The following is a 14695-nucleotide window of genomic DNA, read 5'->3' on the forward strand; positions in this document are numbered from 1 at the left end:
GAAGTCAATTTAAATTTTTATCTTAAATATATCTTCTTCAGATTCTAAATCACTGATGTAAGCCAGATTTCAAAGTGGTGTGGAATCGAAGACAGGGCAGGAGTAGGACCAATAGTGAAAGGTTTTCAATTATTATAAAATAAATACAGACACCCTCACCTAACGTTAAATCAAGTTATTAGAAAAGGATTTGAAGTAATAAAGAATTATGTTACATCATTAAGAGAGACACAAATCTACAGAAAAAAGTCAATCAAGTTTTAACAAATGTTCAGAGTTATTTCCCCTAACATACCATCCGGTGAAGCAACTGGAACATTATCATTTGGGCGAGCCATTGCTATTTGGTCGTCCACCATTTCAGGCAAAAATTGTTGTTCTAACTCAGCGATATTTATATCAGATAAAAACACCAACCTTGAACCCTGTTTAAGGTTTATGGATTAAATCATTTTAAATTTTTCTCTTAAATTTTAAGTCCACAAGGTTAGTCAGACGACCCTACCACTTGTCATATCAAGCCTGGGATCTTTGACTGTGCGCATGACTTAAAATGTACTCGGCCACCCCTGGTAATGTTTGTGAACCAAAATCAGGAGTAGAAATAATTCTTCAAGTATCTAATCTCTGTATAATATATAGCCCCACACCCACATCCCCTCCAAGGGAGATAAATCACTTCAAGGGAGATAACTTAAGGTTAAGAGGGTAACTAAATCTCAAGAGTTGGGTTTTTCTTTTTAATTAAGAACAATCAAAATATAGCTGCACATGCTTCTACATTGGAAACAGAAGATAATATAAACGGAGGACCCAGTGAAAACACACAAGGTTGGACAGGCAAACCCTCCCCCTCATCATATACAAGCAGGGGTCGAAACCATTCGAACCCGCCCCATGACAAATAAGAATGTCTGCTTGTAATATTTTGAACTAGACAATCATGGAGTCTTAAAATATAAACATACTGATAGTTAAAGACTCGATGAGTGAACTGCATTTTTGCTAAAATATTTAACATTCCACTTCGAAAACAAAATCAATATATCAACGCTTGATAATCTCGTAGCTTGAATTGTGTGTTCTAAATGTCTAAATGCAACGGAGCGCTAGCTCTTATAAGGAGCGATAATGGTGAAGATATTGATGGGTCGAATTACGGCAATGAAAGTGATTTTGAAAGTGAATATGCCCTAGATTCAGACTAAATAATAAAGAAAATGACAGCGATGATAACACTCGTACTCGGAATCAATTTGTAAATAATGTCGATCTACGTGGCCAGTGATAGAAATTTTGGAATAGGGTATGGTTGCGATATTAGCAGAGTTAAAAACTGTTGCCATGATTGGCATTCCAAGGTAATGGATTGGAGATAAAATTGAGTAAAAATTTAATTTTCTGGCTAAACATCTTGGTTTCATCATTTCACACAATAATAAACACATATTATATTAATTTTACACCCAACATTTAGTTCCAATTAAAATGACGTCATTTTTAAAAAATCGTGCTGTTAAGTCAGGGTAGGGAATACGGCACCCAAAATATTTTCAAGGTTCAAAGGGTTAAAGTTGAACATTAACGGATGGATGACTTCATGATTGGGGATCGAAAACCTTGAATAGCGATGAGGTTGTAATCTCCAATTAAACAATGCTACATGTTTTACATTATACATTACATTAGGAAACATTATACTTAGAGTGAATAAGTATGGGCGATTCTTCCAGTTATCCCAATGTTCGGTGACTAGTTTCGTTTGTATTGAACTCAGAAATGTGAAATACAGTAAACCTTGCATAAGTCGGATCTTCGCTCAACTCAGATAAATTCATTTGGACCCTTTGATCCTGCACGTTTTTCTTATTAAATTTCTGTGCGTAAGTCGGATCTTTGCTCAACTCGTATCAAAATGTTCAGCCATTTAATCTCATTCCAGCCTTTTTCCTTCGCCTAAGTCGGATCGGCAGTATGTTCAGAATTTGACTTTCACTTTCGTCCCGCTGGTCTAAAACGTGCGGTTAGGTATTCAACGCGACACAATAATAGAATTTTCACAGAAACTCGCTGCCTGCTGTTCAAGACACTTTCCGTGAAAATTTAGGACATTTTTCAAAGATGCGACAAAACGGAAGTTATCTACTTGCACCAAAACGGAAGTTATCTACTCGCACATACGAACAAAAGCTTGAAATGTGCCTTTGAATCAATTATTATCTGACTCTTGCAGTTTATTTCTAATCGAGCTAAGATTGAATTTCGGTCTTTGTCTAACTCTGATCTTTGCTTAACTCGGATAAAATTGGTCAGTCGACTTAGATCAGACTTATGCGATGTTTACTGTAATTGTTTTAGGAGGAGAATATACCTGTCATTCAATTCACATGTTATAAAAGTATAATTTCAAATTACCTAATCCTTTAAACACAGTTGACCTATTTATAGGGACATTTAGGGGTAAAATGAACTTGGATTTCGGTTAAAAGTTTTGTTTAGAAGAAATATTTTTTTACTTTAAACTTCATCATAAACTGGCTATCAGCCAAAAATTGGAACTGAAAGCCCTCGGATGGAAGCATGATAACTATGGTGATGGAGATTTTTCAATAAGGAGGCATTTCCTTTTGTTTTTAAACAATATTTTAATCAGAAATTGAATGGGAATGGGGAACAGACATGGTCTATATGAGAGACAGAGAGAGAAATTGGGTTCAATGTCCACTCGACACAAACTAGGTCATTTCGGGACTAACATATGGTTCAATTTTATTTCAATAATTCACTTGCGCGTAGGGGTCTTTAGCAGTGGGAGGAAACCGGCAGACCTGGAGAAAACCCATGAGGTTGGACGGGCGACCCTACTCCTTGTCAAGTACAACTGGGGAATTGAAACCACATGAGTTGACTCAATGAAAGGCCTTATGATACAGCTCGCACGTGCTAACCATACGGCCATCCAACCCCCGGCATGGCTTATATATTATGACCTCACTCCTTTAATCAATTATTTAATTTACCACCAGACATACTCTAGTTCACCTATTTTTTTAATATTTACCAGGTATTATGACCACAAAAATTAAATGTGAACAAAAATGTTGGACCTTGCATCCATTATTTTTTTGGATGGGTTGTACATGTATCTTTATTAAGAAGACTATATTAACTGCCTACCTTTAGAAGATGAGCAGCATTTACGCTACCATAATCGTTGGGCAGCACCATTCTTTTTCTTCGGAACATTATGTCAGGATGACCATCAGAATTATCTTGTTTTTTGTCTTCGCCAGTGAATACACTGAAGCGGTCTGCCACCTGTTGAGGAGACAGAAGAAGAGAATTGGGTATCACTTCTGAATAAAATCAACATTTGATCTAACCAGAGAGAGAGAGAGAGAGAGAGAGAGAGAGAGAAATGTAGACTATAGGGTTTGTCTGTGATATAACTCTGATGGAAGCAGACATTAAACCTGATTCTAGGTCATTTCGGGACTACCACATGGTTCAATTTTATTTCAATACTTTGCTTGCGCGTAGGGGTCTTTAGCAGTGGGAGGAAATCCGAGGACCCGGAGAAAACCCACATACAACCGGGGAATCCAAACCACGCCAGTTGACTCAATGACAGACCTTGTGATACAATGCATATGTGCTAACCATTCAACATTCATTTAAAGACATGTCCATCCATTTAAAGACATATTCCAACAGCCAAGACCCAAGAGCATCAGTTAGAAAGTAAAGAAAATGAAATGGGTTTTAACACTCTACTTTTGAGTACAAGAGGTGTTAATAATGAAGAGAGGAGTTTTGTCTGCGATATCACCTTGGTGAAAGCGTTAAATAAAGCTATTTCACACAAGACAGGAGTCAACCATGTAGTGAGCCAGAAGGGAAATTTTGATTGGACAGCAACCTGTCTACCTACTCTTTACAGAAACCAAACAGTTCATGATTCGTTTACGAGCATGTCAACGTGTACATAGTTTCACCTTTTTTTCGTGCACCTCGAAATAGAAGTTTTACGTCTGCTTCCACTTAGGTGATATATCGCAGACAAAGCAATTGTTCGATACTGGGAGAATTGTTTTGCCTGCGAAATGTAAAACTTCTATTTCACACACAGAGGCACGAAAAAAAAAAAAAAATGTGCCCTCTGAATAAATAGACGCTTTTATCCTTGCCAGAGGCCTGGTCAATCCTAGGAAGCGAACCTGCGATCTCCTGATTGAGCTGTCACGGTACAAGCATCAATTAGATAATTAAAACATAATCATGTCAAAAACACGTTGTGATACTGATTGACGGACACAGAGAAAGTTTACAATATCTCATGTAAACATCAATAGTTGCTATGGGAGATATAGTCTGGAAGTGTTGTAAACATCTATAGTTGCTATATAAAGTGTATAAACAACAACAGTTGCTATGGGAGATATAGTCTGGAAGTGTGTAAACATCAATAGTTGCTATGGGAGATATAGTCTGGAAGTGTGTAAACATCAATAGTTGCTATGGGAGATACAGTCTGGAAGTGGGTAAACATCAATAGCAGTAAATAACTTACTGATCCTTGCGTGATGTCATTGCCTTCTGCAAGTAATGAAACACTCATATCGACACCTAATACGTAAACATCAGAATTGGCATCACACGTAACAGAAAGATCTATATCGTTTCCTGCTCGTTCCTTAGCCTTGGAAAATGTCAAAGATACCTGAAATTATAATTAGGTTAAAATCAAGATGATGATGATGACGATACCAATAATTGATGGAGATGCAGTTTTAATTCCCGACACAGCACTATAATCAATCACAGGCCTAGTGATCTACAAGAGATTGGGTAGTCCTTTTTATTCACCACTAATGTTCAATGTTTAACCATACACAATTTTTGAATGGATGAAAACACATAAAGACATATCAAATCTTAATCATTTATAATAATTCCTTTATGTACGGAAGAATAAAAAAATGTGATAGCTTAAAGACTGCTCAATGGAGGTTAATATCACGCCAATATCAAACCCTAATAACTTTACCTTAGGTTGATACGGGGAATAGCCATCTTTAAAACATCAATAGTCGTTATGGGAGATATAGTCTGGAGGTGGGTAAACATCAATACTCAATAGTTGCTATGGCAGATATAGTCTTGAGGTGTCTAAACATCAGTAGTTGCTATAGGGGATATAGTCTAGAGGTGTGTAAACATCAGTAGTTGCTATGGGGGATATAGTCTGGAGGTGTGTAAGCATCAATAGTTCCTATGGGAGATATAGTCTGGAGGTGTGTAAGCATCAATAGTTGCTATGGGAGATATAGTCTGGAGGTGTGTAAGCATCAATAGTTCCTATGGGAGATATAGTCTGGAGGTGGGCAAACATCAATACTCAATAGTTGCTTATAGTCTGGAGGTGTGTAAACATCTGTAGTTGTTATGGGAGATATAGTCTGGAGGTGTGTAAACATCTGTAGTTGTTATGGGAGATATGGTCTGGAGGTGTGTAAACATCTGTAGTTGTTATGGGAGATATAGTCTGGAGGTGTGTAAACATCTGTAGTTGTTATGGGAGATATGGTCTGGAGGTGTGTAAACATCTGTAGTTGCTATGGGAGATATAGTCTGGAGGTGTGTAAGTATCAATAGTTGCTATGCGAGATACAGTCTGGAGGTGTGTAAAAAAAACTATTTACCTTATTCTTCATTCCATTACTGATTACTACATCATAAACATCTACTAATAGTTCGTGGGCTTTATCATCTGTGACTGCATAGACAACCAACTTTGCCAATGGCGACATTGCACTATTAGGTGTAAAGGTCATAGACTGTTCAGATTGTGTAGGGTCAAGGTTGACACTAGATATGACCTTGCCTTTAGAAATTACCTGTTGATTAAAAAAAACCCATAATAACCTGCATCACTTTAAATGGTCAGCAAAACCTTTTTTTATTTCAAGTAATAAAAACAGTCACATTAAATATTTTTCCCCAGTAGGCTCAATAATCAAGTATCAAACTCTGATAAATGTTAGTGGCAATCACAACATGATGCATTCCAATAAACAACTTGACAAGATAAATGTTTATGGCGCTACTCGATTGAAAGTTCCGGAATTGAATTCTCTCAATCCGAAAAATAGTGATAATCCAGTGAAAAGGGGTATTTCGAGCTACAACGCATGCGTCGACTGGATAATTTAATATCTCAACCAACCATGCACCCGAAACACATTCGTTTTTTTTACTGGACATTTGGGCAGGTATTATTCCAACTATTACTGGACCGAATGAGATTTTACTGGTCCAAAAAAGTTCATACCAAAAATATGCATAAAATAAGTAATAATGGCCTAAAACTCGAAAAAACAACAAACAGTATATATAAGGGGGAAAATACTTTACTTTATTACAAAGATTATCTATTGTATAAAGACTTTTTCGCACACTTCATTAATTGGCATTTTGTGTTAATGATAACAATAAATAGACCGCGCAAAGAAAATATAATCCCTTAGATGACAATCGAGTCTACCAGAAGCCAATGTTATTAATACAATAAAAGGACTTTCGTTTTAGTCTGGATTAACCTAGCCTACTACTTACTAGACTAGCTCGATATACGGTACTACGTACTCGAGATAAGATTTTGTTTACATTTTAAACAATAGTGAAATTAACACAATAAATTAAACGAGAATTCAACAGCCCGTGCACGAAGTGCCGTCAGTCAGTGCCAATACGGCGATGATTTAATATTTGTAAGTTGAGTGTCCGTTAACCCGTCCACAAGCAAACCCGTCCACGGTTAATGTAATAGTGGTACTTGACTTGTATATTATTTAATTGATTAGAATAGATCAGTTTTACTCATTGGATGTTTATATTGTTTTATTTACCTAATAATCAACTAGCTTGGCTCGCCATCCCGACAGCGATTAGTTCAAGTTCAAATTCTTTATTCCTTTAAGCCAAAGACTCATCAGGTATAACATATAGTACAAACAAATAAATAAATACAATATGTACAAAAACAATATAGTTCACCGATGTTTTTGTAATAAAGAACAATAGTATTGTTTGTTGATTAGCGTTATGATTTTAGACAAAATGGTAAGTTCACCAATGTTTTTGTAATAAAGTAGACCCGTATTGTTTGTTAATTGACTTTATCCCATGATTTAAAAAATTGGCTATGGTTAATATTGGGTCAAAAATAATCCCTTAAATTGCGCCGAAGCCCCTTTTAGATAAATTGAATTCGCATAAAAACAACAAAGAGTGGCTACGTGCGGTTTTATTCTCTGATCTTTGATTCACGGAACATTTCTGTTATTCAAACAAGTCTGCACGAGAATGACAACATACAAGTTGACAGTTACCATTGATTTGGGGTTCATGTAGAATAGGCTCTTCTATCGAGTCTACAGTTATTCTTTCCTAAAATAAAATGAGTGCCTTGGATTTTTGTGTGGATTTGATAGCGGTTATACTTTACTAATATTCTCTCACATCGGAGACTTGTGTCGCGTTCATTTCATTTTTGCAGTAAGTACAAGCTTCTTATGTCTAATTTGAAAGCGCTTTCGACTCCCGTTGCAAGTTCTATTTGTCTAATTTCTATTTGTAAGACCGGTAACCTAAATACTGTTTGCAATTTTAAAGTCTATCTTTGCCGTGATTCGAGAGTAATTCTTAACTATGCACTCTAAACATGTATAGTCTTATGCATACTTGTCCTTCAAAATGTACTAGACATGCAGCTTTACATGACTGGTTGGAAATGTAACCGCATATATCGTGCCGAATATGTAAACACGCATGTTCTTACTATACAACTTTACCTAACGTGTCCGTATTATTAACGAAAATATTCAACATTCATAACATCGTGGCAGTATATCGTTTTGACCACGATTGTTTATGACAAATATAACCGTTAATTTTGCATGTAAAATTACACCGAGGCCTATCGTGTCCCGGGACTATCGTGGCACACGATAGCGACTGCTACACTGTACGTACTCGAGATAAGATTTTGTTTACATTTTAAACAATAGTGAAATTAACACAATAAATTAAACGAGAATTCAACAGTCCGTGCACGAAGTGCCGTCAGTCAGTGCCAATACAGCGATGATTTAATACAACCAGCTGTCAGTAAACCCGGTCCAGAATCTTTCCGGACAACTGGGCCGGTATTCATGATGAAAATACCGGACCGAGAGCTATTTTATCAGTAATGACCGACGGTCCGACGGCTTTCGCATGGACTGGACAGGACTGAATTCTCAGTAACTTGATTTCAATTATGTCAATTCTGGACGTTCTGGACTATGAATCTAGCATCCCCTATGAGAATTCACATTCCCAGTTGCAATGCTTTGACCTAGTGCTGGGTATTGCCACTGCAGCCACGGAATGATATGAATTGCTAATCGGGTGCTATGATACGATTCGTTTCACGATTCATAACCAGGTCAATATTTACCAAGACAACATAAGGATAAATGAATAAAATAGATATTTTTAGTAATACATTTATGATTATCTCCCTTATTACATCAGATTATCTCCCTTGACACATCAAATTATCTCCCTTGATACATCAAATTATCCTTTGACACATCAAATTATCTCCCTTGATACATCAAATTATCTCCCTTGATTAATCAGATTACCCTTTTCACGGCTAGATCTATTTGTTAAGGCTAACTCAGTTTTTGTCAAGGTTGCTGAGATGTAAATAAGGTTAGGGCATGTGATTGTTGGCGAGATTGTAGGTTAGGGTAAGCATTAGGGCTAGGTCCAGGGTTAGGTTTAGGGTTGAGATGAGGACTGGCCCTGTGTACATCTCGTGACCTTTGACCCAACTTGAAGCTGACTGATCAATTTTGACAATGACTATCCAATTTACAAGTATTTAATTTCCTGATCACTGTTCAAAAATTAATCATTATACATCATTAATCAATTGAGTTGTTTATTTTTTAACAGTGATTGAGTAATTAAACACTTGTAAATTGGACACTCATTATCAAAATTAAATGGTCAGCTTTAAACTGGACAGAAGTACAAATTAAACGATTTATGGTGATTTTAAACAGTTTTTTCAAATTTCAGAGAATATTAGTAAAGTATAACCGCTATCAAATCCACACAAAAATCCAATGTCTGTTTTTGTACCGCTGTAGGTTGAGCAGGCATGTTTAAATGTATATATAGAAAGAAAAGTGGGGTTTAACGTCCACTCCCCCCCCCACTACTCCACCGCGTTTTAAATATATAAAGTCTTACCAAATAGGACAACAACGTCAGGGATCCTTTTGTTTTTACAGTTAATGAAAATTCAGTATTAGTATCCAAATCGTAATTCTGAAAATATAGAAATACGTAATAAGAGTACAGAAATAAAAATATGTATTAATATGTAAATATAGAGAAAGTAAAGACTGGGGTTTGATGCCCACTCAACATAAAATAGGTCATTTTGGGATTTTACACAGAAATGAAATGGGGTTTAACGTCCTACTGTTTTGCTCCGAACTGGGCTAATGAAGACGGGCATATGCCATACAGTGTGCTATGAGGGAAATTTTGCCCGGACAGCGGCACTACGGCCTACTCTTATATCGAATTCCAACTGTCAAGGGATCTTTAACGTGCACACCAATGTGTACACGGGACCTCGGTTTTTCATCCCATCCGAACGACTAGACAGCTGTCCTTGTCAGCCCCTCCGTCCTGCATCACTGACAAGGGAGAACCACGCCGGAAAATCTGGATGAACTTTCTCGGCCAATGCAGGGATCGAACACCCGACCTCCAGGCTAGCGAGGATTTTACACAGAGTATACTTTTAATTCAGTTATTTTACATGCAAGTAGAGGAAAATAGATTGATGAAATTTCAATTTATCATAACTTTGGAAGTATTGAACGGAAGTGAAGAACCTCGTTCGTACTGATATTCCTATTCGAGATATTGTAAATATTGAACAGAATTGAAGAAATGTTTTCGTACTGATATTCCTATTAGAGATTGGTAAATATTGAACAGAATTGAAGAACCTTGTTCGTATTGATATTCCTATTAGAGATTGTAAATATTGAACGGAATTGAAGAACCTTGTTCGTATTGATATTCCTATTGGAGATACAACTTTCACAATATCGTAGTTTTCAGGGGATTCCTATAGCGCTAAATGATGTATTGACCCTTCCACTCACCTTTAGTGTCTTTCCATCAGAATCCGTTATCTGTAATGTTGAGCTGCCAATTGATGCATATTTTTGTAAAGATAAGAAGCTGTTTTGAACTTCTAAACTACCTTCAATTTGCGCCTAGAAAACAAAAAAACACAACAGATTTTAAAGTAGCTAACTCAATATCATCCAATGTCTTCGAAATTCAGAACACGAATTATATGTCAATTAAAATCAACATTGATGTTGTGCTCTTACTGGGAAAAAATGGGCTTGGTATTCAATATTTAAAACAATATAAACATTTTAACATTGGTACACATGATCTTTTACGTACATGCCAATGTGTACACAGGACCTCAGCTTTTTGTGCCATCTGAACGTCTAGACATTTGTCCTGCTCAGACTCTGCGTCTTGTATGAGAATGAGGAAACTGGACTGTTGCCATTCCTTACCATGTTACCATGCGTTCCGAGAGGGGGAAACACTGCCGACAAATCCTAGGAACTTCCTTCGCAACATGTGAGATTGAACCTGTGATCTCTTGGTGAGTGAGCCTAAGCATTACTTAATGATCAACAGTGGTCCCTGCTATTTTAAAAAATAAAAACGAAAGTAGAAACTTACATTAAAATTAGCGTACTGATCATCATACTCTTCAAATGTAACAACCGAGCCCTCTGGACCATTTATAGTAACATTCTTCTTTGTGTTACCGGTTGACACAGCTACAGTCATTCCATATTGTGTTAATGGAAATCCTTCGGGGTCTGTAATTTTAACCTAAAATAGACAACAAAGATAGGTTGCCAGGCAACAAAACATATGCCCACTGCAGCTAATTCATCCAAGGGGTCGACAAGGGGTGTCACATATTTATTCTTTTGTAGGTGATTGGGGGCATTTACAAGAAAATTTTCTACAGATCAGATTATAATTTTTGTCGTTTGAGGGTTCACAAGGTTCTACAAACTGAAACAAGGGCCTTAATTCTGGAAATAACTTACAGAAAATTTTGAAATTTGACAGGCTTTTTCGTTTTAATAATTTGTCATGGCAATTATACCCTCTAATAAAACTGACAAACTTTTTAATCTGATTAAAACACAGATCCTATTTCGTTTTGTTTTTTATAGTTCAAAATTTCGTTTTACTTGTCTTTACTACACTAGGATCTGGAAGAGTTGTTATCATTGACATATTCTGGATGGTGTGATGGATTAGCCAATGAAACAGTCTGTTACGGCAAGCTTTACGGAAATGTGGGTAATCCACTATAAACATCAATGCTGATTTGGTAATCAGATGTCTGACGTCATAGGGTCAAAAGCGGCTTGTATGACCTCTAACGCGACATAACGCTACAACTTGTCAGATCTTCATGTAGTGTAGGCCATCGAAAGAATAAAAAAAAACGGAACGAAACGCTACAACTTGTCAGATCTTCATGAAGTGTAGGCCATCGAAAGAATAAAAAAAAACGGAAAGAAATATATGTATTGTAATCAGTTTGACAAACGTTTAATACTCACCCGAAGTTTGATGGGCATACCAGGATGATATATATTTAAGTTGTTGAAGGTTTCAAGGTGAATCTTCTTCGAATATGAGTAAATCTTAACACTAGTATCATCGGTAATACTGAACATTGTCGGCAGGGCTGTAACATTTACACCGATACTGACTTTTTTTTGTATATAAGATCTTCTGAACCTAAAATTATTGTAAACATCATCCCCCACTAATTCGGCAATCGTGAATTTTACATCAACAGAACCAGAAATCTGTAAATAAAATAAATGAAATGATGTTTAACATCCTACTATTCTGCACCGACTTGGCTCATGAAGACAAATGAAATAAAATAGGGTTTAACGTCCTACTGTTCTGCTCCTATACTGGGCTAATGAAGACGGGCATGCGCCAGACAGTGTGCTATGAGGGAAATTTTGTTCGGGCAGCGGCACTATCGCCTACTCTCATGTCAAATTCCAACTGTCAAGGGATCTTTTACGTGCATTCCAATGTATACACGGGGCCTCGTTTTTTTGTTTCATCCGAAGGACTTGGCTCATGAAGACGGAATCAGTAAAGATTAATGTGAGAGTAACATGATATTTCAAGTAATGATTTTTCCTCTTTAAAGACTTTGAAAGAATACTGATTCGGAAAAAAAATGGAATGGGGTTTGATGTTTTAGAAAAAAGGAATGAGGTTTGACGTTCTACCTTTCTGAACCGAAATGAAAGATCTAACCACAGTTTAGATTTTAAAGACTGTCCTGTTTGAATTAATACATATATTGAACTTGAAACCTTGTTTGGTTTTTTTATTCAGCAGTTTCTTTTATTGATAGAATAATATTTTTGGTTCAATTCAACAGTCTTTGAAAGCCTTAGAACAGTATTTTTGTTTTTATTCAAATGAAATGAAATGAAATGGGGTTTAACGTCCTACTATTCTGCTCCGACTGGGCTAATGAAAATGGGCACATGCCATACGGTGTGCTATGAGGAAATTTTGCCCGGGCAGCAGCACTATGGCCTACTCATATATCGAATTCCAACTGCCAAGAGATCTTTTACGTGAACGCTAATGTGTACACAGGACCTTGGTTTTTTGTCCCATCCGAATGACTAGACAGCTGTTCTTGTCAGACCCTCCATCCTGCACCACTGACAAGGGGAAACCACATCTGGATAAACTTTCTCGGCCAATGCAAGGATCGAACACGAGACCTCCAGAGACCAGCGAGCCAGAGTCTTAGCCACGGTGGCTCTCGAATTTTTATTCAAAGATATACTCTTGGTATGGTATATTTGGTTCAAATTAAGTTCTGTTATTTTGGTGGGATATAGGTAAAGAATCGTACATCTACAGTTTTCTCCATACTAGTTGTATCACTGACAACTTTTACACGAGCTGATCCAACAACATCTTTACCATACGTGTATCTGAAGAGAAAGAGAGAGAGAAAGAAATGAGGTTTAACATCCACTCGGCACAAACTAGGTCATTTTGGTACTAACATATGCTTCAATTTTATTTCAATAATTTGTTTGCCTATTGTGTATATGAAGAAATAAAAACACTATATAACCATAACGATAGGGATGGGATTTGCAGTATTCAGTTGATTCTATCTGAGACTAACTGGTATTTCTAGTTGAAGTCCATTAAGGTCATGTTGAATTGACTCCTTGTTTCTCCTGCCACCACTCTGGCAATCATGTGTGGTAGTGCGGTAAACACAACACAAAGTGGGTTTCAAAACACAAAGTGATCTAGCATAATATCTATAGTCTGAGGGTTGTGTACCATTTTTAATATTACAAATAATCTACTTATATTATTGGTTAGAATAAAAGCACAGATAATATTTAATTGAATAAATTTAATAACAAACTAAAATTTGGTAACAAGTGGCTTCTTGTTTATCTTTTTAAAATATGAAATAACCATATTTTGATATAAATTTTCCGTATTCTTGTGTTACAATAAAATGGAAACATTTCAGTTAGACGGAATTTGATTCACTTGTTGAGTTATAGATGGTTTCGACAATATCATCGAAGTGACGAGGAATAAACAACGAGAATTGACTTCTGATGTTTGGTAGAATTTTATTTAGATGTTTTTAACGTAATTTTTTGAATATTTTTTTTTGTGTTAAAAACGCAAGCGCACGATTTTCGGGGTCCTCGAAACAAGGAATCAATTCAACACGGCCTAAAGGGAATGGATTTACTTATTAATCATAATTCCTGCATTATAATAATAACTTACACAGCTTTAACTTTAACAACAAGATCTTGTTGTTCTCCCTTTTTATAGAGTAAATAACCAGGTTCTGTCATTGTTGTTACTTCAAACTTGGGTAGAACTAAAATATAAAACAGGTACAAATATAGGTTGCCAGGCAATTCAGAGAGCGAGAGAGAGAGAGAGAGACCTCCACTTGACACAAACTAGAATACCATGTGGAATTATGGGGTTTCACCATATGGAATTGGGGTTTCACCATGTGGGAATAAGGGGTTCAACAAAACAGGTAGAAACATACAGGTTTGGGGTTTAACATCCACTCAACACAAACTAGATCATTTCGGGACTAACATAGGATTAAATATGATTTCAACAAAACAGGTAGAAACCTACAGGTTTGGGGTTTAACATCCACTCAACACAAACTAGATCATTTCGGGACTAACATAGGATTAAATATGATTTCAATAAATCTCTTGTGCAAAAGGGTCTTTAGCACAAGGGTTTTGGGACAAAATCGGAGGACCCAGAGAAAACCCATAAGGTTGGACAGGTGACCCTACTCCGTGTCACATACAAGCTAGAAATTGAAACCACACCACTTGACTCAATGACAGACCTTATGATCTAACATGCCCTTCTCCCGGAAAGACACATACCAGTAAAATCATCCAAGCAGAGAGAGAGAGAAATGGGGTTTAACGTCCACTCGACA

The 14695-nt window shown here is 36.6% G+C and overlaps 1 protein-coding gene across 7 annotated transcripts in view; it reads right to left on the minus strand.

The window, feature by feature from the left end:
• Positions 1-14695, minus strand: part of LOC126816946 (CD109 antigen) — a 78592-nt gene that overhangs the window by 32906 nt on the left and 30991 nt on the right. For 6 of the 7 annotated variants that reach the window (XM_050543743.2, XM_050543740.2, XM_056099941.1 and 3 more), the window contains exons 10-18: positions 14002-14098; positions 13088-13169; positions 11748-11999; positions 10843-10998; positions 10239-10352; positions 9307-9384; positions 5703-5897; positions 4571-4720; positions 3178-3318 (exon numbers count right to left, since the gene is read on the minus strand). In XM_050543743.2, the coding sequence (XP_050399700.2) occupies positions 3178-3318; positions 4571-4720; positions 5703-5897; positions 9307-9384; positions 10239-10352; positions 10843-10998; positions 11748-11999; positions 13088-13169; positions 14002-14098 (1265 nt within the window). Of the gene's footprint in view, positions 1-295; positions 426-3177; positions 3319-4570; positions 4721-5702; positions 5898-9306; positions 9385-10238; positions 10353-10842; positions 10999-11747; positions 12000-13087; positions 13170-14001; positions 14099-14695 lie in introns of all 7 variants that reach the window. The other variant, XM_050543744.2, reaches the window with a different exon arrangement.

This window comes from Patella vulgata, chromosome 3 (genome assembly GCF_932274485.2).
Source record: "Patella vulgata chromosome 3, xgPatVulg1.2, whole genome shotgun sequence".
Taxonomy (NCBI): domain Eukaryota; kingdom Metazoa; phylum Mollusca; class Gastropoda; family Patellidae; genus Patella; species Patella vulgata.